Source organism: Syngnathus scovelli, chromosome 12, assembly GCF_024217435.2.
Source record: "Syngnathus scovelli strain Florida chromosome 12, RoL_Ssco_1.2, whole genome shotgun sequence".
NCBI classification, from domain to species: Eukaryota; Metazoa; Chordata; class Actinopteri; order Syngnathiformes; family Syngnathidae; genus Syngnathus; species Syngnathus scovelli.
The window spans coordinates 3,127,047-3,152,476 of NC_090858.1; the positions used below are offsets into that span (position 1 = coordinate 3,127,047).

Genomic DNA, 25,430 nt, shown 5'->3' on the forward strand with positions numbered 1-25,430 from the left:
CATGAGCCAAACTCTTTCTCTATGTCGACATTGCTCCTTGACCGGAGGCCAAAGAACATGCGCCACGACACGCACACCCCCAACATTTTCTCGTGTAATCCCACCATGTCGTTTTTAAATACACTCAACGATTTGATGAAATGATTTACCAGATTGAGGTCTAATATTCTCAGTTACAAGAGGGTGTGCGCACTTGTGCAACCACATGATCAAAGTCTTGTATGTATCTTGATGTAATTTTTTTTTCAATACAGTCGAATCGGTTACAGATGACATGAATCAGAGTAGGGGTGTGCAGACTTTTTCTATCCATTTTATGCGGATGATAGCATTTGTATTTTTAATTATCAGCTGTTTCTTTGATTACTTTTTTTCCCCCATGAGGACTGGCGTCATAGGCCCGTCACCCAAATGTGGCTTTTAGCAGGCTGCAAATATTTTAGAATTTAATGCACTCTTGGCCGCGTCCATCGATGACAAGTAATCCACGAGATGATGGCACGCTCGCCTGACGTCCCCCCCCCCCCCCTCCCAGTAGGCTGCCTCTGACCGAGGTCAGCATAAAATGATGGGTTTAACTCTGTTTTCTTATTTAAAAAAATATATATATGATTGTTTTGCAATGTGTACAATGTAAAGCAAAGATTATGCTTTGGACACACCAAAACAACAACCACAAAACATGCATATAAACATGAACTCATACTGAGCAGTCGTTAGCCGCGTTGCGTCACGCGCGCCCATTGTGATTTACATTCATGTCCGCACAGACAGAGGCTGTGCATCACAAGATGAGGCTGGATTAGACCACAGTGGGTTAATCTTTAGGCCTGCCATCTGCCAGCGCCAGGAGAATTAAACCTGAAGCCATGGCCTTCACCACGTATGCATGGACATGGTCAAATTTTGTGCATGGTGCGAACCCCCGATGGGAAAATTTACGCCGTTTGCCTTTTCGAGCCTGTCGTACTCGGCATGTTTCTTTGCAACCAAGTAGCTCGCGGCCGCTGAGCTCATGTTTACATTTATCCGCCGCTTCTCAGATTATATCATCGATTGTACTTCGGCACGAGAATGGACAGTGAGAGGCTTTTTTCGCATTTCTTAATCCTTTGGCGTGCGACGAGTTTTAATAGGTAGGAAGTGAACAATCCGTGCCCTCTTTTTTTTTTTTTTGCAAGGAGGATATTTCTGTAATGGAAAAAAGTTGACATCGGATCATCTATAAAAATATTTTATATATATATATGTAGTGAGCAGCAAGTCTGTGTGTGAGTGTGAGCTGTGATCAACAGCAGCTTCTGCGTCAGCGTGCTGAACTGCGTTTGTGACTGTTGCTCTCCTTTCCCACGCTCAAGCGCATGACGGTAAGTAGACTGGAGGGGAAAAGACATTTAAAAAAAAAACAAGGTTAACACTGTACACATTGTTTCGTTAGTATTTTAGAAGGTACATCGCGGAGGTCACTATTCCTGACCCGACACTCGGACTGGAGCTATGTAATCCCATCAGATCCTTCGCTGCTTTCATCTGCATCATCCTCTGTTTTATGATTCTACTAATTGGAGCAAATAGTGACTTTATTTTCTTAGTGCAACAGATGGTTGCGGAGTGCACAGCAGATGGTGCGCAACATCAAGTAAGCTCCGGGGCAGAACAAATATTGCCTGCTTTTTAAAGTCCTTTTTTTTGTCCGCTGCTCTTGACCAAGCATTTGACTTGTCAATTAAAGTAAGAAGTTGTATTAACAAATTAGATTTAAAGATTATTAGTCATTTTATCGGATATATTGCAAAGGTCAAGGTACGTACGGTAATCTGTTTTAGGGGTGAACGATTTCAAAAAAAGTCCAATTGTGTTTTTATTTTAAAATGACAGCAAATGTACCACAAATTATAATATGGGAGACAGTTTTCACCAAATGTAAGGTATATACTTTTTTTTTTTTTTTTTTGCAGGCCCGTCCTGTGGTGGTTTGCGAAGTCCATTTGGTCTTGAGCAGCACCAGGAAAGAATCTTAAGAAGTGTCATTGGATTAGCCGGGGAGCATCTGCCTTCAGTCGGACGGCAAACACCTTGGAGGCGCACCTCATGAGCTCGCCCTTATGGTGCCACTTCGTCGCTTGACTATTTTTTTTTTTTTAAAGGATGAAGCATGTGAAGATTTTACATTTGCCACTGCTCTTTACTTTTTGGCACGTTTGCTTGGGTGAGTTTGTCATTATAATTTATAAGCGTGTGTTCGGTACTAGCGTAAACATGAGATTTGTTTGATGTTGCCTTTTTCTTTTGTTTCATATTATCATGATTAGAAAGTCACGATCAAAATCAAATTCCAAGAAACATTTTAGAATGCCGTAAATAATTCCCTTTCTCGGTCCCTTTAGGATTAAAAGGTGAGTTACGTCAGCCTTCTTAGACACCTTTTGTTTATTTAGAGCTGTGATCACTACGCTGAAGCTTTTTTCGCGTGTAATAATTTCTTTATATTATAATTTCACAAAAGCACTATACCTAAATCCAGACATGAACCAAAAAAAAAAAATAATTAAGCACAGAGTAAGATGGCTCACTTTCTTTTTGTTTTTATGTCACCCCCAGCTCAAGCAGACTTCGCCCCGTATTTCTTCGACAATGGACCGTACAGCAATAACGGCAACATGGCGTTGTTCAGCCTCTCAGAGGACACGCCTGTTGGTGTGTAGTGTGATACGTACAGTGCACGCCATTACACAATTGTTGTCATCTGTAAAATGGCTTTTTTTTTTTAGGTACACAAATTTACTGCCTTAACGGCACAGACCCCGAGGGCCAGGAGGTGAGCTACGGCCTGTCTTTTGATCCAGGTTCCAAAGAGTACTTCAGAGTCAATCCAAAAACGGGAAATATTACATTAGTGCAAAGGCTGGATCGAGAGGTGAGCAGTAGGATGCTAAAATTAAGACTAATTCAGAAATATAAATTAATTGAAAAATTACAATGGTTTCTTAATCTGCTCAGAAACAAGATTCATTTGATGTCATGGTCAGCATCACAGATGGGAAAAGCAAGGTAACACTCAATTCGAAGTACTAGGTAAGTATCAAATAGTTTTTATAGTGTATTATTTATGTGTTTTTTTACTTTACAGGTGGTGGAAAGAGTGACAATATTTGTGATGGATGCAAACGATGAAAAACCTGAATTCCAAAACATGCCTGCCATCATTGATGTCCTTGAAGTATGTGATTATATTTTCAATACCTAGTCGATTTTTTTTTTTTTATCTTGAATTTTTCTGCTTTATTGTCAATTTCGAAATTGCGTTAAGTCCTTTATGTTTGTGATCATTGTAGACGACCGAGTCAGGACACAGCATCTTCAAAGCTCAAGCGGTGGACAAAGACACAGGTTCTGGGGGATCCGTCAACTACTACCTTCTGGTAATTTCCAGCAACGTCCCTCACATTTCAATACATATTTACACCATAGCTTAATTTTTGTCTTCCATCAAACAATGCATATGATGATTTGCTTAGTTTCATAGCGACTGTTCATGTTTTGTGGATTAACATAACAATTTCATTTGACTGGCTGACTTGGCCGCCGAGTGGCCATCAACGTTAGTGTGCACTTTGGGGCTTTTAAGAACATCTGGCTCGTGGTGGCGGAAACCAGTGAGATGGTGCACATCTGGACCGGGGGCAGCTTTCACCTGCATATATGGAGCATATGTGCTCCTTACATCCAGATGGACAAAGAGAGCTACATGGCCTAGTTCAAGCGAGCCCTTAGTGTTTTTTATGCACATTTATATCGGACCACTCTGGGTGCTCGCTCACGTGAGAGCTCGTAATGGGGTTTCAACTGAGAGGCTTTCACTTATTTGACCTTGTTTGAGTCAATATGCTCTATTTTCTTTTAAATCCTGCTTTTATTGTGTTTTCTGTTGCAGAATGCGCAGTCCAGTTTGTTTACCATTGATAGACATAGTGGAGTCATTCGTATCAAGCCTGAGGAAACGCTGGACTACGAGAAAACCAAAACGCATTTTCTCGTGGTCACTGCAAAGGTATATACACGTTTTAATGTGAAGATAAATAATGGCGGCTAGTGGTGTTTTCGCAATTATATATATATATATATATTTACATTAGGGGTGTAACAAAAAATAATTTGAGTTAAAAAATTAGTTATGATTTAACCAAATTTAAGCAAACAAATTTTAAAATTTACCGTCCTTGAATTATATTGCAACTTATTTTTTTAAAACACATTTGACAAATTAATCAGAGAGTTTGTTTTTGTTTTCTCCATCATAATTCAATATACTGTGATTGCATTTATAATTTACCTTATCTAAAAATAATTTGAGTTTAAAAATTAGTTATGATTTAACCAAATTTAAGCAAACAAATTTTTAAATTTACCGTCCTTGAATTATATTGCAACTTATTTTTTAAAACACATTTGACAAATTAATCAAAGAGTTTGTTTTTGTTTTGTCCATCATAATTCAGTATACTGTGTGATTGTATTTATAATTTACCTTAAAGGACTATTTTTAAAAAATCAATAATTAATAGCTACATTTTTTTGCAGGATGGTGGAGGCACTTTCAACGGCAAAGAGCAGTTTTTGTCATCCTCAGCTACCTTAACGATTAACGTGATAGACGCACAGGATACGCCGCCATCTTTTATCGGAACGCCGTACTTTGGATACGTTTATGAAGTGTCACTGCCGGTGAGTACGTCATTTTTAGATATACAAAGTTCTCGTCATTTCCACTTTTGATTAAAGTAACCGTGATATGATGTGTACCTTTTCCCAGGGGTCTGAAATTTTCACCGTTGTGGCCAAAGATGGCGACGTGGGGAACCCAAATCCAATTCGTTATTCTTTTGTAGAAGGTAAGCCTGTTGTTGACATAACAAAGACAATAAAAATATATCTTCAAGAAATATGTCACACATGTTGGCGACATCTATTTTTTTCTTTTAAAGGTGATGATGGAGTTTTTAGTATCAATGAAACCACGGGTCGTATCACCCTGCTGACAAGTCCCGTGTTTCTAAAGCGAGAAATCTTTAACATAAGAGTTAAAGTAAGGACTCAGAAATGAAAATTATAACTTCTTTTCATAAAAATGTTTTTCAATGGCCTAATTTGAACCCCTCATTCCAGGCATCGGAAATAAGTCCCAGAGGCCGTCTCCTGGACTACAGCGAGACCACGATGGTGATCCGCGTGGTTGACCTGAACAACAACCCGCCGACTTTCTACGGCGAAAACGGCACCCAGAGCACTTTTGAGCTGACCATGTACGAGCATCCCCCAGAAGGGGAAATACTACGGGGTCTTAAAATCACAGTCAACGACTCTGATCAGGTGAGCAAAAGAACTCTGATGTTGCGTAACATGTCCACATTTGACCATTTCCATAATGAGAAACAAACATGTTGACCTTTGTGGCTATGAGACGCCTTTGAGCCGTCATTATCGCTCACAATCCTGTTCAAGGACACAAATTAAAATCTCGTTATGACTCTAGGCACACAAATGTGATTGCGCTGACTGATTTTCTGTTGATTGTTTCCTGGAATGCCATTCATAATACTACATGATGCTTTTAGTATGATTGACGGATTATGACGCATCTGCAAAAGAGAGTGGCTAGAGTTATACGGAATATTACAAATTAGGAGGTGTGACAGATTATTTCGGGTTAGCCCTCTTGATTTTGGTCATGTCTGATTAATTATCCCTTTAAGATTGCGAGAGAGCTAAAAAAAAAAAAATTGGTCCAGAATGTTTTTTGTGGCAAGGAACTGTCAGATGCTCATGTTGTGTATCTTTAGGGCGCCAATGCAAAATTCAACCTGAGGCTTATTGGTCCTGGAAGAATGCTACGTGTGGTCCCACAGACGGTACTGAACGAGGCCCAAGTCACAATTCTGGTGGAGGACTCGGCAGGCATGGATTATGAGAAGCATCATTTCCTCACGTATAAGGTCTAAAAGGAAAACAGATTATTTTTCATTAGCATCATTTTCATTCAGAATTTGGTGTCTTTCAGCTACTTGCTGTCGAGATCGATACACCCGAGAGGTTCAGCTCCACGGCCGACATCATCATCCATCTGATGGACACCAATGACAATGCGCCTAAATTCTCCTCGGACTACTACATCGCCAGGATTCCAGAGAATTCACCCGGCGGCTCTAATGTCGTGTCCGTCCTGGTGAGTCGCCCATCATCCCCTCGTCTAAAAATATCCCCGCATCAGCGTACGTCACGGCGAGCTCCAGAGGAATGCTCGATTTGAACAAAATGCCAGAGAGAGGCTTTAATTCCCTAAATGTAGACTTTTGATGCTGAGGTAGGGATAATATGTGAAAACATGTAGATAAAAGCTAGGCGAGGGAAGCTGCCAGATGGCTATCACTTTCATTTTGTTGTGTAACACCAAAGTCCCTTTTTTTTTTTTTTTAAGCTGGACAAAATATGTGCAGCCATACTGTGTTCTGGACAAATTTAAGGTCAAGTTAGTTATGAATGCTTTTGAAAAATTGCCTGACTGATTGATCCAAGGCGGCAATTTTCAGGCTTGTGTCATCCAGTCGTCCTTCATTCGTGAGGCGCCCTCGTAAATCCTCCCGTTGCGTGGACACCAGCAAATGCTCGCTGTTTTGATCCTGGGCAATTTCAATCAGATAAAAGAACATCCAACAAGTGACCTTGGGCACACGGAGACAATGAACAGACCTCGCTGAGGCAGCAGATTAGCTGATGATGTGATGATGACATCAAACGAGCTTTCGTTTTATAACCACAACATCATGTCCCTGACTTGTCAACATTTTCTAATCATTCTGCAGAACCAAAATACAGTGCTAGTTTACTCTTATTTGCTCTGTAACCAAACTCAAGTTACAACCCCCTCCCATTAAAATAAAATGCCATTAATCTCACCAGTCCCGCCAGTTGACAATTAATAAACCATAATTGGAAAATCAATTATAATGGATATGATGTTTAATTTTTTTTTAGGCCATAGACCCTGACTCAGGACCATGGGGTGATGTGAAGTACTCTATCTATGGATCTGGGGCAGACTTGTAAGTACAGTATATGAAGAGCTCCACAAAATAAAAATATTTAACTCAGTTGGGGTCACTTTTCACTTTAGCCAAGATGATAACAATGGTTGAACTGTTTCCTTTGGCGAAATTTCATTGAGTATGCCATGACACAGTTACATGGTGTTTTCAAAGAGTGCACTACAATCAAAACAACTTACTGCTTTCCTGTAAACGACTTGAGTGTGAAAGAGATGATGAAATCTTTGCTCCCCTGTCGCTTGCCCTTGTTAAGCCTATAATGGGATCCGAGGTGAAAATAGACTGTTTGCTTCAAGCCACCGAGCACTCTGCCAAAGTCACCCGAGAGTAACGAAACACATCTATCTCAATCAAACTCAGGGTTACTGAATTAAATCTAGTGGAGAAATTTGTTTTTAAAAAAAAATTACCCTTGTATGTTTGGAACAAATAATACAATCAGTTAGCTAGCAACTAATGTCGCTAGCTAGTTCATTAGCGAAACTGGCTTGACAGTTAGCTAGCTAGCTAGCAGGCTAGTTAACATAATTACTTAGCAATCTAATCTATTATCTAGCTATCTTTTGGTCTCACACTCCTCAACTAAGTTTCATGGAAATCAGTTGGATTTTTTTAAACTGATCCTTTTTCAGGTTCTTGGTCCAGCCTTCCAGTGGGATCATCTACACACAGCCCTGGGCCAATTTGGATGCAGAAGTGCGCTCCAAATACAACTTTTACGTCAAGGCAGAGGACTCTGAGGGCAAGTACAGCCTGGCTGAGGTGTTCGTCACTGTACTGGATCTGAACGACCACCCGCCTGCTTTCAATGACAACTTCCTGGAAAAGACGATGGTGATCGGAGCACCAGTCAAAATAGAGGTGATGTTTTTAAAAGTCAGTGGGCAGCATGACATCCACAAGTTCTTCAGCTGAAACACTTTCCTGAAAATATCCTGATATTTACTCATATATATCTTAGAATTTGTTCTAAAATGGAAAATTAACTTCTCAAGACGTTCCGATCCAGGCCATAGATGATGACGCAGAGATTCCCAACAACGTAATCGAGTACGCCATCATGAAAGCTGAACCAGACAACAACATCTTCGACATTGACTCCGACACTGGCGAGATCAATCTCAAGTCATACATCAAGTCCATGGCAATCATCCAGAACATCACCAAGCAGAGGGACTTAACCTGGTCGTTGGTGGTGCAGGCCCGGGACATGGGCCAACCATCTTTCAGCACCACCGCCGTGGTCAAGATCGACATCACAGAAGCAGTAAGTTTCCGCGCAATAATCGTGTTTGAGAACAACGTAACCTAACAGCTGCAAAGGGTTGTACATTTGAAACGTCAACTTCATTTACTTTAACATTTCAAGCCTTGAATTTCAAGTCTGGACTGAAAAGCACCACCGACTACAACTATGTTCCATCAAACCAATTTGATTGTGGCGGTGTCTTATAAAATCTCTTGTGTCACATTGTCATGTTTTCAGGTCAAATCCAGATTTGTGTCGTACTTCCTGGGACTAAGGAAACGCCCGGGGACTGTGTTTGGGATTTTAATGACCGCTGTCACCTTCGCCATTTCCCTCACAATCTTCATTTCTACTCTCATATACTGGAACTCTGTGAAAAAGTCCCGCGTCAAACCTCAGGGCAAGATCAGAAAGATAATCAGGAGGCCATGAGCGAAGCTTGCCTTGAGATCATCAGCACTGTTCTTTTCTTCTTTAACCTTTTGGAACTAGATGGTACTTGCTTGGTTCTGCAGTGAGCTGTGTCTGTAAAGGAGCACAATACAACTCAATATGTTCCCTTTTTTTCAAAAACGCTGAATGGTCTCAGCAATGCTTTCCTGGACATCCTCTCTGATCTTGTCTTGAAGATCCAGACTTAGCGTGTTTCGATTTCAACTATATTATTTTTTCTACCGACGCAACTATGGCAGCTTCATTTAGTTTCGATATTAAATTGTGATTATGTGTAAATAGAGGGAACACTAGCTGGTTAAAAGATAACAAATGTGTGACAATGGATGTCCGTTCTCCTTGTGCTCTTTTACAGAACAAACTCAAAGGTGGCACTTTGGAATCGTTTTTTATGCACGATAAAAACAAGCCCGTTCAAATCGTAGGCGTGCTCGCGGGCGTCATTAGTTTAATGGTCATGCTCACCGTCGTCATCTCCACCGTCACCTTCGTACGCAACAAAAAGTCCAACCGGGTCGTGCCCAACCGCCGCGTGAGGAGACGGCCCCGCAACCAGCACGCGTGGACCTTTAAGAACCTCTTCAGGAAAGCCGAGAACCCAGAAGAGAAGTTCCAGGTCGAGGACGAGGAACCAGATGTGGCGGAGAATGTCAACCGGAACAACAACGTGGACAATACGGTCAGGCATTGGCCGCCGCCGCCACCGCCTCGAGCCCCTTCACTTCCACCGCCGCCACCGCCCTACGTACCCGGGGAGAGGAAGTGGGTGGTGCCCACCGTCTCGGCCATTGTGGCGGCACGGCCAAAGAAGAAGTCAACAGGGCAAGACACGGTCAATAAGGCGCTGGTGTCAGAACTCAAAATGAGATTAGAGCAGAAAAGGATGCTCAATCACTTATAGTATTCCTGTGTGTTTACATCTGTGTGAATACAGTGCAAAAGTCTTGGGACACTTGTATAAAAGTCTCTTGTCAAGTATTGAAGACACTTTGAGACTGTATATTTGGTTTCCAAGCAACACAATCTCCTTATGGAGAGATTTCACGGACACTGGCGCTAGCTAAAGGGATCAGCCTGAGCTGGTCCAAAGGAAGGAAACCGCAGTGATCCGGTTAAGACCACTTTTAATCTCAATTGCTCACAGGTACACAACTCAGTCATATAAACAATATGTCACAATATTGGATGTGGTTTTTGTTTTTTTTGGGGGGCGAATGCTGTCACACATTTGTTATTCTGATGCTTATTATTCCCCCATGTGAGGTTAGGGTTAGGGTATCAGTTCAACCTAATGCTATTCATTTGTATATGTTAAATGCTGTGTCCTTCTTTTCTTTTCAAAATTTCATATTCTTCACTTTTCATTATATTTGCATTCAAATTTTCACATTTCACAAGCAATTTTTCAGAGATGTCACAGTTTGTCAAATAAAACCCTGACTATACAAGTACATGTTTTTTTTAATTAAAAAAAGAAAAAAACCTTGCTATACATGGTCATTTTAAATATAAAATACTTATGTGTAGTCATTTTTCATAACAGCCATGATCATTTTTATATAAAGAAAAAGATTTATTATGCATAGTCCTTTTTTCTAAAAACAAACAAAATGCCTTACTATATTTTATGGGGGGGGGGAAAAAGCCTTGCCAAACATGCAACAGCGGCGTATTTTCAAAATTACATAAAACACGGAATGTGCAGATTACCCTCGCTAATCCAAGGGCCAACTTGTTCATCTTTCTGCAATATTGCAGCATTGGCGACAAACCAAAGGTTCGTCTGACCTCGTCCGGTTCGGCTTCACAAGCCGAAGTCATCAACCTTACGGCACATTTTGACGAGAAATCCAATATGAAATCCAATAAATACATTTGTTATCAAACTGAGAGGAAACGGTGACACACTTTCAATGGCTATTAAAAGAGAAATGGACAGGGAATAATACGCCAAACATCCCAAATGACCGTGCATTATGCCATGTAAGAGGCAGCCAGGATTACTGCCGCACAGAGGATTACACAGTAGGAAGTTGCAAAAAGCACTGATGATGGACCATACAAATTATGGACAGGTTTCATCATGTTTGTTCGAAATACGGTCCTGAGATATACCCAACCTTTGAGTTTTTCCAAGACAGAATTCACTTCATTTATTTCTGCAGTAAAACGATGTTGGTCTCTAACGTCAAATGAACAATGGCCGGGCCACATATGCGTGGTGCCATCTGTCTGGCTTTCCTCAGGACGGATCATGTCCGACGCAAACCCGCTGCCGCTCTGCCGTGTTTGCAGGAATCCAACCCGTGACGTATTGTAAGAGTACAGTGACGCAGGCGCGGATTAAAGATCAACTGATGAAACTTTAGAGCTCATACAAAGCGCGGTAAACGTGCACGTTAGCATTCTCGACAACGAAAGATTTCACACACATAAAATCAGTACGATTTTATTCATCCATCTTGTTAAATTATATTTACATGAGATTGATGATACGCAGAAGCTTATTAAAGAACTGTCTGAGACAATACCGATTGATACATTTTTTACAACGGTACCTTGAGATATGAATGACCCGCCCACCCCAGCGACCGCTATTGTCGTCAACGAATGGTTTCCGTTTCGCAAAATATTTGGACCACTGCAGTAATCACTGTAGAAACAGCAAATGTGTTATCAAGCCCAATTCAGTCATCAGAATCATGGTGAATGAGATCAGAAAGAGAGAGAGAGGGATTGGAAACAATGAAGTACATCTCTATACGGCGCAATCCCTTGAATAACAATCTTGACCAATCACACCGTGTCAACAAATCTCCCGCCCTAGAACAGAGGAGAGAGTAAAGAGTATCAGCAGGGCATCACACCACCGTTTAGAAAGTTAGTAGAGTTCTGCAGTGATTCTGCTGTGGTCGGCCTTGTTCTTAAGCGACCTGTCATCGGACCTCCGCCTCACCTTCCTGTCCTCACTGGACTCTTTCCGGACCAGGCCCTCGTCGCTGGCCGCCTGCAGGCTGTCGAAGGTGCCGTTCCTCTCGCGCTCCAAGCCGGCCGATCCTCTCTCGCTGCGTCGCCTCTTCCAAAACGCCATCAGGCTTTCCAGGCAGGTAAACTTGGTGTCGGTGGTGCAGGCGTAGATGCCGATGGGAACGGCCAGAACCATGGCCAGGACGATCACCACGATGTGGATCAGCTTCTCTCGCTGCTCCATCTCCGTGATGTCGCTTCCCGTGACAAACACCAAACACTGGCCTGGCCGCGGCGTCTGGTTCTTGAGCGTCACGCAGATTTCGTATTTGGTGGCGGGCATCAGGTCAGAGACGGAGTACGAACGGATGCCCGGGCCGATGGAGATAGTCTCCTTCTTGTTACTGTTGGCTTGGCCCAAATGGACAGTGAACCACGTCTGGTCAGGGTGGTCCAAGACGGCAAACCACTCGATGGCGATGCCACGCACCGTCTGTTTGGCGATGCGGATGTCGATGTAGATGTTCTCGTCATCTGCTGGGAGGCGGGGAAGAGGTGCCGACTGGGCACCACCTGGAGAGAGGATGTCCACCTGGATATTGGCCGAGGAGTTTCCGATGAAGTTGACAGCACTGCACGTGTAGACGCCCCGATCGGCCAGGTGGAGCGACGGGATCACCAAGAGGGATCTGATGGTGTCTTCATCCACCCTCTCCTGAGACTCTGAACAGAAGACAATAAGAACACCAAATGTCATTTGAGTAATAAAGAACCAGAACTGAGGAACACCAACAAGCAGTGTGAAGAACATTGTCAGTATACATTTAAGTTTGAGTAGGTTTACTCATGTCACCGCAACGCGATAATCTCTGACACATCATCCAGATTGACTCCTCTTAAAGGAAAGCTTTCTGTGATTAAAATGTGACCATAAGTATCTAATTTAGTAGAAGATATCAGGCAATCCGCCTGCCTGGACGTCACACTGCACTCTTACCATGAAATCCTCTGATTATCTTCAGACCATATGTCCACCACACTGCAGGTTCTGGCCGAGCCTTGGCGAGGCAGCGCAGCGTGACGTTGGTGCCCAGCGGTAGGCTGAGGTTGGTCAACGAGGTGGTGACCACGGGCTTCACGCAAGCCTGCAGCTCCACCTCGTGAAAGAACTTGCCGGCCCTAAAATCCGGACCGGAGCAGGTCAAGTAGGAGTTCATCAGGATAATCGGGGGGCTGAGGGAGCGGGTGAACTCCACGAAGCCCTTGAGACGGCAGTCGCACAGCCAGGCATTGTCGTGGAGCGCCAAGACGACGTTCGGCCCGGAAGAGCTTGCCTCTTGCTTCTCCTCGCTCTGCAGTTTTTGGTACAGAGGCCAGTTTTGGAAGACCTCCTTGGATATGACCGTAAGCCGATTGAAGGATAAGTCTAAGTAAGTCAGATGGGGCAAATTTTTTAACGCATGTTCTGGCAGCACATCTAACTGGTTGTGCTTCAGGTCCAGGATCTTTAGACTCGGGGTGTCCTCGAACGCTGTCCATGGTACGGAGCGCAGCTTGTTCCCTTCTAGGCGGAGCTCAGTGAGGTTGCCCAAACCTTCCAAAGCCTTCGAGTTAATCAGGGTGATGTCGTTGAAGTTCAACCACAGGTTCTCCAAGCCGGACGCTCTGATGAAAGCCCCGCGCTTGATTTCAGTGAAGTGGGATTTTTCTATTCTGATTTTGGTCATATCATGGGGAATATTCTCTGGTATGACTCCAAACGCGTTCTCCTCCATGCATATGAGGGACCTATGAGGGAATTCAAGTATTAGTCAAACATAAGCCTCAAGTCTAAACCTTAACCCAACCCTAAAACTACTGACAACTCCAAAATATTTTACTTTGGAGCATTACATAGAGTCAGAATTCTAAAGGACACAGAGTTCTACCTTGGTGAAGATCACGTCTTACCTTCCATGACGGTCTTCTATACAGCTGCACCCTCGCAAACACTGAGAAAAACTTTCAGATCTTTGGATATAAAATAAAACTATAACAAGCAGGTAACAAATCCTGTCCATAGTCTGCATAAAATTGCCCCAATGGCGGGCGGCATTCGTGCTCAAGACATGTCGAGTGAGGCAGACGAGGGAAGCTTATTAGAACTAATCCCCAAATGCACAACACCTAATTCTTGACAGAGTCAGCAGGTCTGACCCACTAGTCGTTTAAGGAGGTGACGCCTACTGATAAGTCGCCTTTTGGCACCTGCTGGCTGACGATACCAAGTCTGCTGTTTTGACACTAACAGATATTCAGTTGCACAAAAATACCAGCAAATTAATTTCACACATAATACAGGAACAGACACACTTATCGGTATAGAGATATAGAAAAGTTTATTTAAATCCTCAGTGGGATAATTGAATACAGTTAGTGGAGTAGTGTTGCCTCTAGGGGGCGCAAAAAACAAAACACACGGAGAAAGCAGTAGGGAATAGAAATAGCTCCACGTCTTATTTACACAGCGTCATAGTTCAGTCCTTTCTGCACTTGCCTCCAGCTCCAGCTTGTCTACGTTCACCATGCCTGCGAGTGTATAGCTACATCTCCTCTGAGAACGTATGACAGATCTATACAGAGGCACAGACTTGACCGTATATGTAAGTGTACAATGTCCAGAAAAATATTTACAAATCATACACGTACATATTGACAATAAAGTGTTGTTTTGTTTCCCTTTGGGTCCGATCAGACTGTTTCTTCACTGCGCTATAAACCAAGTTGTCAAATCTCGCCTATACGGATATTTCCATGATGGTGCAGCGGGCAAAGGTCCTTTGATAGAAATTGGCTCGAGGTGGAGGTGGGGTCGGTGGCGTGATCCAGCGAGGAGGAACGGGAGGGGGGGAATCCCAGGAAGTATGGCCGGCAGGGGGGCTCACGTCAGGATGCGGCCTGGCGTGAGGATACGGGCGGTGCTGGGGATACGGGTGCGGGTAGAAGCGGGGCTGCGGGTGAGGATGCGAGCGGTGACTTGGACTGGGACACGGTGGAGGGGGAGGATGAGCGCGAGGAAGGTGACGCGGCGGAGGAGCCGGAGCTGGAGCATGATGTCAGCAGAAGTACTCGTTAGGCTGTCCTTCGATTTTAGCCGTGGCCTCCGAGTCTAGGCTGGAGCGGGCCGACAGCAATCTATTGGACTCTTCCGGGTTAAGTCTGTTCAAGTATTCCCCTTCTAGCCCTTTGGCTTTGGTGCCGGGTGACAATGTCTCAAAGGTCACATAGGAATCTTGGATGTCCTTGGATTTTTTACCCCAGTATTTCTGGATGCGTCTCTTCAGGGCGCCGCAACACACGATGACGGTGAGGGGTACGGCGATGATGCAAGCCACGGTGATCACGATCACGTTGATCAGCTTCTGGGTGCCAGTCGCGCTGGCTGCCTCGTCCGTGGAGAAGATGACACATTGTTCCTTCTTGGGTATGAGCCCCCTCACGCATACGCAGGCGATGTACTTGGTTCTGGGCACGAGGCCTTCGATGGTCACCCTATTCTGGCCCGCCCCCACGTTGATCTTCCTCATGTCTCTCTCCCCGAACACGGCATATAGAACGCTAAAGGCCGTCGTGTTCTTGGCCTTGGGAGCTCGCCAGTTGAGGGAGATTTTATTGTCCGTGTCCCCTACTACCTTCACTGAGCGGACCACCCGGTCTGGGTCTTGCTGCAGAGATGAGGTGTTTGCAGCCAGGTTGCTGAGGTTGGTCTTTTCCAGATCCAACAGTGTGTCTGAGTTGGAGGATGCAGACGGGTCGGGGGAAAGACCGGGATTGTCCAAACTGGGGTCAGCAATTTCAAGTGGAAGGACAGGATCCAAGACCGGCGGTGGAGACGTAGGGATGGAGGTTGGCACCACGTATCGGGCTACCAGTTTCTCCTGGTAAGCTGCTTTTCCAACCGGGTTGGATTTTTTCACTTTGGCCTTCTTCTCATTGCCGGTTTGATTGCCTTCCTGTTTTGGAGAATTGGATACCACTAAAGAAATGACAGCTTCAGCGTTCCCGGCGTAGTTTGTCGCTTTGCATATGTATTTCCCGGAATCGCGATAGGACACGGCTGGAACGCTGAGGATGGACCAGGTGATGCCATCTTTGGATGTTTCCTGTAGGACTGTGGGAAAGAAAATGAGTAGATGTGATGTTAGTTTCTGTTGTGGCAAATTTTAAATTCAAATTTGAGGCAGTCTTGAGTGCTACGTGTTCGCCAGAATATTTTACTCATTGACATCATCTGACCTCATCATGCCCGTCAGTTTTTGTAACCATTTCAAACAATTGGGCCGATAAGTCTTCTGCATAGCAGACTCACCCGTTCCATTCAGAACTCGCTTATCCGCCCTCCGCCACGTCAGGTCAGGAATGGGCACCCCGATGGTCCCACACCGGAGCAGGACATTATTTCCAACGGCGCTTCGGACCCGCGCCACGGCCGTGTGGATTTGCGGGGCCTGACAACGTCGCAGCTCGGCATCGCTGAAAAGGACGCCCGACACACTCTCAGGGGAAGAGCAACGCAACCTGGTGTCGATGAATGCCACAGCCTGAGTGGGAGACTTCTGGAACTGGACCAGGTCGTACAAGCGACAGTCGCACGCCCAAGGGTTGTCATGGAGACCTGAGGGCGGAAGGTTTACAGGTGAGGAAGGTCGGGTCGGGTCGGTGCGGCGCGATAGAGCGGACTGCAGATGGCCAATGTGGTGGATGTTAATCTTGTAAGAGGATTAACTTTTAATTCATAAACTACATCATGAGCATGACGATGGCAATGATGATGATGAGGAGGAGGATGGCGATCAAGGTCAGGTTCTGCTGTCACTTCGGACTCATGGAGTTCACCAGCAGCTTTTACACAGCTGGGCTCAGAATTGACTTTAATTCGATAATTGTACTTCAACATGCTATTTTGTTGACAAGCCCAGTATTTTCAGTTCTAAGCAGAATCGTAAATATGTGCTTTAGAAGACAGTTTGGTGGTTTTAAATATGTGGTTGTGTTTTTTAGACAATTTCAAATAGCTTCATTCATGTGCACATTTTACCTTGCAGTTTTGTGCAATATCAATTTTATATTATTTTTTTAGATTAATAGGAGCCAATTGGAAAAATCTAAAAAAAAAAAAAATAAGACAAATGTACATAATGCATATCATTTTTGTTGCATTTTTTTTGCTTACTTCTGTTTGGTGTCGTGACGTGAACATTTTTCAACAAAAACGTGGCTTGTGATTCAATACAGTTAAATTAAATTTGCATAGTCAAACTTTATGAATAGAGTTCATTATTTGCAGCAACATGCTCATGGTTGTGGTTGAGTACGTTCGGACAAGATTGGCATTAGTTCTGTTGAAACAATTAAGCGGATCATGTTTATTTTGTTCGTAGGTTATTTGTGACGGGTCTGCCCTTTTGACCCAGAAATGGGGGGGGGGGGGGGGGGGGTGTTATTGTTTGTTGAAGACCACATATAAAAAAAACAAGATCAATACGCTTATGTCTGTGTCTGCCAGGATGCACCCTTACCCAGGATCATTTTGGAGCTCTCGGGCCCTTGGACAGGTTTGGCCGCAAGCCAGTTGGCCAGCACGGAGATGGGCAGCGTCAGCAAACTGTTGCTGGATAAGTCCAGGTAGGTGAGGTTCCTGATGTGTGTGGTGGCCTCCACCGGAAGCGAGGTGAGCTGGTTGTTGTGCAAGTCCAGAAGTCTCAGACTGGGCATGTCAGTGAGCGACTCCCAAGGGAAGGCGGCCAGCGCGTTGCCGTCCAGGCGCAGCTCCTCCAGGTTGAAGAGTCCGCGGAAGCTGTCGGCGCCCAGCACGGACAACGCGTTGAAGGACATCCACAAGAACTCCAAACCCGAGAGGTAGTTGAAGGCTTCGCTCGGTATCCGCTGGATGGCTGTCTTTTCGATGCGAAGCTTGGACGTGTCCACCGGGAACCCGACAGGCACCAGCGAGATCTCGGGGTCATTGCAAATCACACTCCTGGGGGAGACAAAATATCTGATAATGATATCCGATTTAATGCTGAAATACGATTAGATACGATGATACGATACATTAGAATATGATACATTGGAAAATTATTTTATAAGATGAGATATGATACACAGATGTGCGATTAGATGATATCCAATATCCTCAGATACGATACGCTATGCTACACTGCGGTTCAATTAAAATACGATATAAGATACAGTCCGCTAATAGATACCGGGAGATACGATATAAGATACGATTGTTGTGTGCGGAGGAGGGGGGGCATCCAAACTGAACTAAAAAGCACTGATGGCAAGCTTCAAAGTGCCTTTGAAAGATAATCCTGCATTAAATAAAATTGGGCCACCATGCACTCCTTGATTTTTCTTTGGTGCTCAGGTCCACCTCCCATCCAAATGTCACGAATGAAAGCATCCTTGCCCTTACCTGGCCTTGGAGCCGTCACTCAGGTTGTGGTAAAAACAGCTGCACTGGGACGGGCAGCCGCTCACCGGGGAGAAAAGTCCACCCGCGGCCACGTAGAGCCCCAGCACCAGGACGAGGAACATTTTGGCCCCACTTTTTTTACGCAGCGTGCCTACCTAACATGCATCTGCACACTTTGCATCCAACTTTCCCCCCACTCTCATCGACGGGGATATCATCCGCATGGCTTCTCTCCACCACTCTGCTCTCCCATAGTGATCAGACTGCATATGAGTCCCCAGATAAAAAGGATAGACAAGGATTAGTGCGGGGACTGGCATTCTTTTCATTTGGATGCGTATATTGCATCCCGCAATCTGATAGGCTGCGCCGAGACGTCCCCTGTTTATTATCTCACACACTTGCGAAATGGTCATAATCCCTTTGGATGATTTTATTCCCCCCTTCTTTTCCTCACAAATGTAGTTTGTTCATTTGAGCCGTGCCGTGACTGTTAATCTGCAAGTGGGCGCCGCTGTGTTTGGCCACAAGGGGGCCCCTGCGCATCATAGCCGAACGGTGCGCCGCTAGTGCAGATGTTCACCGCGCACCGTTTTTATCAATGTGCTCTTCATCTGTCAGTGGAGATGACGGACACTCATTTCTGACAGGAAAAAAATAAATAAATGAATTAAAACGGTAATTATGAGACACTTAAGATAATGAGATGCTAAATCACGCAAGTTATAATTCCGAAAAATTTTGTTTATGAGATAAATTGAAATATTGTGTTAGTGATTTTCTTGTATTCCATGATAAAAGCAAAAAAAAAAAAAATGGCAATGTGAGTAGCCACTGGGTGAAAGGCGACTATGGGTATCGACTCATTAACCGATTTGGAAACAATCCCGGACTGCTTTTGCAAAGTGCTTCCGACTATAAAGCTTTTGTTTCATTCGAAGAACTTGGTGTATTTGTACCACTTGGACTTTGTACAGCAAAGTATGCCCACTCTAGATTGAAGGACAGGTCAGGACAGAATAGGATCGGCAAAGAACTGGATATTATGGGATGTGGTGAAAGATATGACCATCTCAGGATTAGATTTACAATGGAATCTTTTCGAATAAAGTCAGATATGATGCTTTAGTATAAACTAAGGATCAGAAGAATATGGTAGAGTAGGATAGGCCGGGGCAGGATTGGCAAAGGGTATAAAGTGTGATGTGACAGATTAGGTTTTAGATTGGATCGGTCGGCACAAAACAGATTAGGATAGGATCAGGACAGGAATCATAAGGAAATCATCAGGATAAGACCGGAAAGGACAAAAAGTAGGATGTGATTCAGGTAAGGATAGATAAGGATAGGATAAAACCGGACAGGACAAGATCGATTAAATTGAGTGTTCATTTCTTATGCGCCATACGAAAAAAAAATTTGACATTCTCACATTCATGAGTCATATTAATTTATAATCTACATTGGGATTAAAGTTTTATTTCACCTTTTTTTTTGCATGTTAAATCCCTGAGTATTGCTACTACTGCAAAGGCCTTGCGTGAGCCTCTTAACCTCTTGGGCAATGGATTGTTCAAAGAAACTCACACATTCCATATAGTAGTTAATCTTTTTGCTGGAAGACTATTTAGATGTTGTAGCTGACTGATGCATAGCTTGGGAAACTGTATCGCAGCGTTATAGATTGATAAAGCATTACTTTAAAAAAAATTATATGTACAAAGGCTTTTGATGAAGTGTTTTCTAGGGGCGAGGTAAACAAAACTGACAAATGGAAATAATTGAGGATGCTTCAAATTGGCCTTTCACACCATTAGGTATTTTGTCACTTACATTTCACAACATGGATTTGATGGCATTTTTTTTTTCCACAGTCGGTGTGATTATGTTTAACGTTTGTTAGGCTGAATCTTTGACCTTTAAATCAACTCCGCAGACTACTAATGACTAACACATGTTAATATTTGTGCATGTTTCATTTTGTTGAGTACAGCGTAATTGTTTTGCATCCCCAGCCGGGCTATAACATTGATATTGTAAAGTCACATGATTCATTCGAGGTAGAAGATTTATTATTGTCTATAAATCGGCGGATGAGATGAAAATTTAATGAATACATTTTTTTTCGTCTCCATCAGTTTTCATAGCTGACCGCGTGAATCGTGCTGTTTGCGGACACCTGTTGTGCGCATGAAAATTTTGAGCGCTCGCCGTGTGACAGCAGCATCATCGTCATCCGCATCCTCGCCACGCACGCACGCACGCACGCACGCACCCCCCACGCACACAAAAGGTTCGTTGTGTAACTAATTGAGGGGCTTTGCTGTACACGTCGGAGGGGCAAATACGCTTTAGCCTAAAGGGTTGCGCGGTTTTAAGACATTCCTGCACGGATTGGGGCGACGCAACGCGAGCGGGGTGGTGGCTTTACATAATAAACGGCATGCTTTTCACGTGAAATGGCCCTTTAAAAAGCCTGCGTCCTCCAATCAGGCCGAGGCACTGCGTAAACAGGCGGACGGAGAGGAGACGAGCGTGTGCGTGTTTGGGGTCTTTTTTTTTTTAGTCCGTGGTGACAAATCGGCTCCGAGAATGGTCTCGTCGTATCCTTTACCGGAGGGCTTCTCCGAGTTTGATGTCTTCTCCCTGGGATCATGCCTTCTGGTCGAGGGTGAGTTTTTTGCGCGTGGAATGTAGCCGCGGAAAAGCCCGCATGCAGCCGCGCTCACCCTCAGTGGGTGTGGGGTGCATGCGCGCCTCTCCTTCATTCCTTCATACTCGGCAATTTCCACTCGAGTTGATTTATTTTTGTCGTGCGCAGTCGTTTGTTGCTATCTGATGACGCGCAAATGTTTGCGCGCGGCACCTGAGTGACAGCTGTCATCCTGTGCCGCCATGACTTCTCAAAGGTCTGATGGGGTTCTTCTTAAACGCGGTCACCATCACCGCTTTCCTCAAAGTGAGAGAGCTGAGGACCCCGAGCAATTTCCTGGTGTTCAGTTTAGCCATGGCCGACATCGGCATCTCCATGAACGCCACCGTTGCGGCTTTCTCCAGCTTCCTCAGGTGAGTAGCCGACGTGACGCGCACGCTTCTTTCAGACGCTCTCGTCATCATCAATCGGCCAATCGTCTACTTTTCAAACTTTTTACAACGAGGATCACCTCAAAATAAATATTCTAGCATTATCACAAATATTGAAATATTAAATGTTAAGTAAACTAATTATTATTTAATAAAAAAACGGAATTGCTTTAAAAGATTAAATATTGTTCTACTCAAAAGTTAAATACAACTGAACTCTACAAATGTATTGCACTGGATTTTAAAAAGTGAGCCCGCAGAAATAATAACAATTGGGATTAATCAAAAACACTGCAGGCTCAAGGAATCCAATAATAACAAAAGATCCCGTCCATCTCACAGGTACTGGCCGTATGGCTCTGAGGGATGTCAGACTCACGGATTCCAGGGTTTCGTGACAGCTCTCGCTAGCATCCACTTCATCGCTGCTATCGCCTGGGACAGATATCACCAGTATTGCACAAGTGAGTCCCGCTATGGAAAAAACAAAACCATAAAGTCAGTTTTAAGGCCCAACATTCAAGCTAATCTTAGGGAAAGCTAATGGATTTGAAAAATTATGAGAAAATTGCTAAATATGTATGCCATGAAGTTTTCATTATGTTTAATGGCTCCCATCTAATCCAAATACAGAATTCTGATTAATCAATGGAGTAAAAATTAAGCAGATTAAGCCATTTGTTTTCATTTCAGGGTGCGGACATTTTGGCATTTGGCATTAAAGTGCTTTCGGGTTCGCATTGTGATTGTCACATCGACAATTTCAGTAGCCAACAGGGGGCGGTATCGGACAAAATGTAAACAGTCAAATTGAACTGCTTAATTACTAAACTATGTTTTCTCTTCAGGGACAAAGCTGCAGTGGAGCAGCGCCATCACTTTGGTCATCTTCATCTGGCTCTTCAGCGCCTTCTGGTCGGCCATGCCTCTCATCGGCTGGGGCGAGTACGACTACGAGCCCCTCAGGACCTGCTGCACTTTGGACTACAGCAAGGGCGACAGGTATCACCACCGTCATTTTTGTCCCTCTCGTGTTCGGTACTGACTTCCACTTTATCCTCGTAGGAATTACGTCTCCTATTTGATCCCCATGGCCGTTTTCAACATGATCGTCCAGGTGTTTGTCGTTATGTCCTCCTACCAGTCCATTGCACAGAAATTCAAGAAGACGGGAAACACAAAGGTATGTTTAACGCAGATGGAACAGACCTCAGTGCTGCCAAGCGCGTTGCAGTGGTGACATGTGGTACTACACTGGATAAAAAAAAAAAAAAAAAAAGTTGCATGTGATACAACAATTCTGACCGCAGTAGCCAACAGAAGCAGCTCTCCCAAAACGCAACTCCATCCAACAGGCTTTGAAGTGGGGGAAACCACAAGAATTCTCCCGCCAACGCACACATGCAAACGCATTCCTCATGCGCTTCTCATTGAGAACAACACAACACATTATGTAGGTCATCATCAATACACGACCCAGTGCATCTGTTAGCAATGAGGACGATGGTCCAACAATGCGTGCGTAAAGGGGGGAAAAAGCACAGTGGGGAATGCCGTGCCATGCACGAGGGAGGTTACGGCCGTTGCAATCCGGTTAGTCGCCAAAGGCTTTTTGCGTCACGTGTGGTTGGATTGTCTCGGTGGGAACACTTTTATTACAAAATAAAACACCTGCACAGCAACATGATTAGGGAACTACAGTTTTATCAGTTGGAGCTATCAGGAAAATAATTCACATACCCACGCCCTCACTTTTGTGCAGTTCAATCCAAATACTCCCCTTAAAACCATGCTGCTGTGCTGGGGACCCTACGGCCTACTGGCCTTCTACGCTGCAGTGGAGAACGCTAACCTGGTCTCACCCAAGCTGAGGATGGTAAGGGGCACACCTCTTGATAATCAATGTATTTTTCTGTGACTTTAAATTCTCAAGATGTAGTTTGAATTGATTCAGTACTCCTTCCTGGTCTTTGGAGGTATAACATGCTTCTTCTTTCCTGTGTGTCACAGATGGCCCCCATCCTGGCCAAGACCTCCCCCACCTTTAACGTTTTCCTGTACGCTTTGGGGAACGAGAACTACCGAGGAGGCATCTGGCAGTTCCTCACTGGGGAGAAGATCGAAGTGCCTCAAGTTGACAACAAGTCCAAATAAACTGCTGATGTTGCACAGTTATTTCGTTTGTGGTGGTAGTGGTTCACTTCAGGGTCACTTCCTGTTTAATATTATTACTTTATTGTTGTCGTTTTAATGGGTGAATCTTTATCATTATTATCATAATTACCACTTTATTGTATTAAATGTAGGGAAATTACAAAAACTGTACTCTAGTGATGTAGTGAGGATGTATTGCAAATTCAGGTTGTACCTAAAATGTACCTAAAAATATTTTTAAAAAACAGTTCTTGTTGAAATGTACATTGGACGGGGATTCTTTCACACTTTGTGACTCTCCTTCCAAAATAATCCAGAAAAATAAGCACAACATTGCTCTGTTTATCCATTTTAGCAATGAATGGGGTGCGTGTCGCTGACAAGAGGTCACGCTCCAAAGGTCACGCTTGACCCGCGTGTCTATTTTGCAATAATCATAGAAAACAAGACGACTCTTATTCCACGACACTCCCCTCGAGACACAAATCAGAAATTAGTCAACAACTCCAGATTACGACCACATGCCGACACAGAAGGTCAAGAAGTTTCCATCTCATCGCAAACACAATATTGGACCATGACATAAATGCTTAATCTATTTTCAATGTTTGAATTGCTCCTCATTAATGTGAATTGTTCTTTTGAATGTGCAAATAATGACATATTCCTCTGTTTACAGTTTTGCATTGTTGGTTATCATATAATCATTATTCCGACAGTAGGTTTCAAAAAAACAATATCAGCCGTGTCGTTATTAGCACGCCTTTTGATTTATTTTTCCTCCTGACATTTTCTTTCTTCCTCCCTGATCTATGTTCTGTTTCTAAACCTGATTTAACATGACAACAAATGATGTTCAACCTCTTGTGTCTTTTTGCCCTTTTTTTCGCCCTCCGCCGCCACGCTAAGCGCAGTGACAGACTAACGTAATGAAAATGCAACATGCGTGTGATTACAGTCAAGTGCAGGTTGGGGATAATAACACCCAGAGGTTGCGGCAGACAGTAGCAAGCCCCCAGCCAGTTGGTGTTGCTAAGTAGATTAACTGTTGACAGCCTGTCAGAGGTGTTATGTAATGACATGTGCAGCATCGCTCTCATTTTGTTGCAGTCGGTTTGGGAACTTTTTTTTTTTTTTTTGGGATGCAAAACGCCATCTCACTCGCCCACTGTAAGATGTACTTTCAATATTAACACAGGGATTAAATATAGGAAAATTAAAAAAAAAAAAAAAGGAAGTGATGATTAAAATGTAAGGTAAAAGTTGTACTGAAATAAACATTTGAAAGCAAAGGTTAAATGAAAATGTGTTGTACTTATAAGTTAAACAGAACAAAATTGTGCCTAACGAATACGATATACTGATTAATATTAATTAAAAAAAGAATTTAACGTGATGAACAGTTAATTCAGCAATTCTTGTGTAGGTAAAAAGTCAATGTACTCAAATACAATTCAATGTGGACGGGATTGGCTGCACGCCAATGTAAAGCTTCATTGAGAAAGAAATGGTTTGAATTGACAGAAACATAAATAGACACCGGAAGAAACAAATCCCGACATGGCGATTAATTTTTATTTCCTCTTTTTTGAAATCAATTTTATCATCCCCTAGCTGCTTCCCTCTCTTACAATCAAACATATTCAGGTACTTAGAGTTCACCGAGGATTATGTCTGCTCAACCAATAAATTTGTCATACGGGGCTTTTTGAGCGGATTACACAGCAACATGACCAATTTGGGGGGCTGGGTGGGGGGGGTGACCATGCACCACAACTTTCCCAGGCATGAGAAGAAGTACAAGACTACTCCGACGGTCATGTGACCCAATGAGTTGATGCTTAAAATTCCATTACATAGTAGGATAAAACACAGATTTCAGCTAAAATATGCTTATTTATTTAATAATTTACATATTAAAATAATATAATATGTATTTCATGTTGCTTTTAGTGTCTTT

The 25,430-nt window shown here is 43.6% G+C and overlaps 4 protein-coding genes and 1 long non-coding RNA gene across 8 annotated transcripts; 2 read left to right on the plus strand and 3 right to left on the minus strand.

Annotated features, from left to right (window-relative positions):
- Positions 1 to 1,218: 1,218 nt before the first annotated feature.
- On the minus strand, positions 1,219 to 9,412 carry LOC125978562 (uncharacterized). Of its 2 annotated transcripts, XR_011087866.1 has the most exons (5): positions 9,271 to 9,411; positions 8,796 to 8,877; positions 5,862 to 5,995; positions 4,804 to 4,898; positions 1,219 to 1,376 (listed from the first exon to the last, which is right to left on the minus strand). It is a non-coding gene; the product is annotated as an uncharacterized lncRNA (long non-coding RNA). The 2 variants fall into 2 exon arrangements; XR_007485082.1 differs by lacking the exon at positions 8,796 to 8,877 and having other exon boundaries at positions 9,271 to 9,412.
- cdhr1a (cadherin-related family member 1a) lies at positions 1,954 to 10,253 on the plus strand. Of its 2 annotated transcripts, none has more exons than XM_049735994.2 (17): positions 1,954 to 2,209; positions 2,602 to 2,697; positions 2,772 to 2,917; positions 3,001 to 3,051; positions 3,131 to 3,220; positions 3,336 to 3,422; positions 3,935 to 4,051; positions 4,582 to 4,725; positions 4,814 to 4,892; positions 4,986 to 5,086; positions 5,167 to 5,370; positions 5,841 to 5,993; positions 6,059 to 6,223; positions 7,033 to 7,100; positions 7,736 to 7,964; positions 8,113 to 8,370; positions 8,590 to 9,312. In XM_049735994.2, the coding sequence occupies exons 1-17, from the start codon at positions 2,149 to 2,151 to the stop codon at positions 8,782 to 8,784; spliced, it is 2,244 nt and encodes a 747-aa protein (XP_049591951.1). In that variant the 5' UTR covers positions 1,954 to 2,148; the 3' UTR covers positions 8,785 to 9,312. The 2 variants fall into 2 exon arrangements, with proteins under 2 accessions (XP_049591951.1, XP_049591950.1); XM_049735993.2 differs by having other exon boundaries at positions 1,960 to 2,209; positions 9,161 to 10,253.
- A 985-nt stretch (positions 10,254 to 11,238) lies between these two features.
- On the minus strand, positions 11,239 to 13,978 carry lrit2 (leucine-rich repeat, immunoglobulin-like and transmembrane domains 2). 2 transcript variants are annotated; one of them, XM_049735998.2, is made up of 4 exons: positions 13,723 to 13,974; positions 12,770 to 13,560; positions 11,762 to 12,495; positions 11,239 to 11,628 (listed from the first exon to the last, which is right to left on the minus strand). In XM_049735998.2, the coding sequence occupies exons 1-4, from the start codon at positions 13,839 to 13,841 to the stop codon at positions 11,602 to 11,604; spliced, it is 1,671 nt and encodes a 556-aa protein (XP_049591955.1). In that variant the 5' UTR covers positions 13,842 to 13,974; the 3' UTR covers positions 11,239 to 11,601. The 2 variants fall into 2 exon arrangements, with proteins under 2 accessions (XP_049591955.1, XP_049591953.1); XM_049735996.2 differs by having other exon boundaries at positions 11,239 to 12,495; positions 13,723 to 13,978.
- A 153-nt stretch (positions 13,979 to 14,131) lies between these two features.
- lrit1a (leucine-rich repeat, immunoglobulin-like and transmembrane domains 1a) lies at positions 14,132 to 18,669 on the minus strand. Its single transcript, XM_049735995.2, has 4 exons — positions 18,233 to 18,669; positions 17,331 to 17,791; positions 16,121 to 16,426; positions 14,132 to 15,922 (listed from the first exon to the last, which is right to left on the minus strand). The coding sequence occupies exons 1-4, from the start codon at positions 18,352 to 18,354 to the stop codon at positions 14,868 to 14,870; spliced, it is 1,944 nt and encodes a 647-aa protein (XP_049591952.1). The 5' UTR covers positions 18,355 to 18,669; the 3' UTR covers positions 14,132 to 14,867.
- Positions 18,670 to 20,520: 1,851 nt separating this feature from the next.
- rgra (retinal G protein coupled receptor a) lies at positions 20,521 to 24,330 on the plus strand. The gene is made up of 7 exons (XM_049735999.2): positions 20,521 to 20,903; positions 21,142 to 21,298; positions 21,659 to 21,780; positions 22,165 to 22,318; positions 22,382 to 22,499; positions 23,079 to 23,192; positions 23,327 to 24,330. The coding sequence occupies exons 1-7, from the start codon at positions 20,825 to 20,827 to the stop codon at positions 23,468 to 23,470; spliced, it is 888 nt and encodes a 295-aa protein (XP_049591956.1). The 5' UTR covers positions 20,521 to 20,824; the 3' UTR covers positions 23,471 to 24,330.
- Positions 24,331 to 25,430: the final 1,100 nt, after the last annotated feature.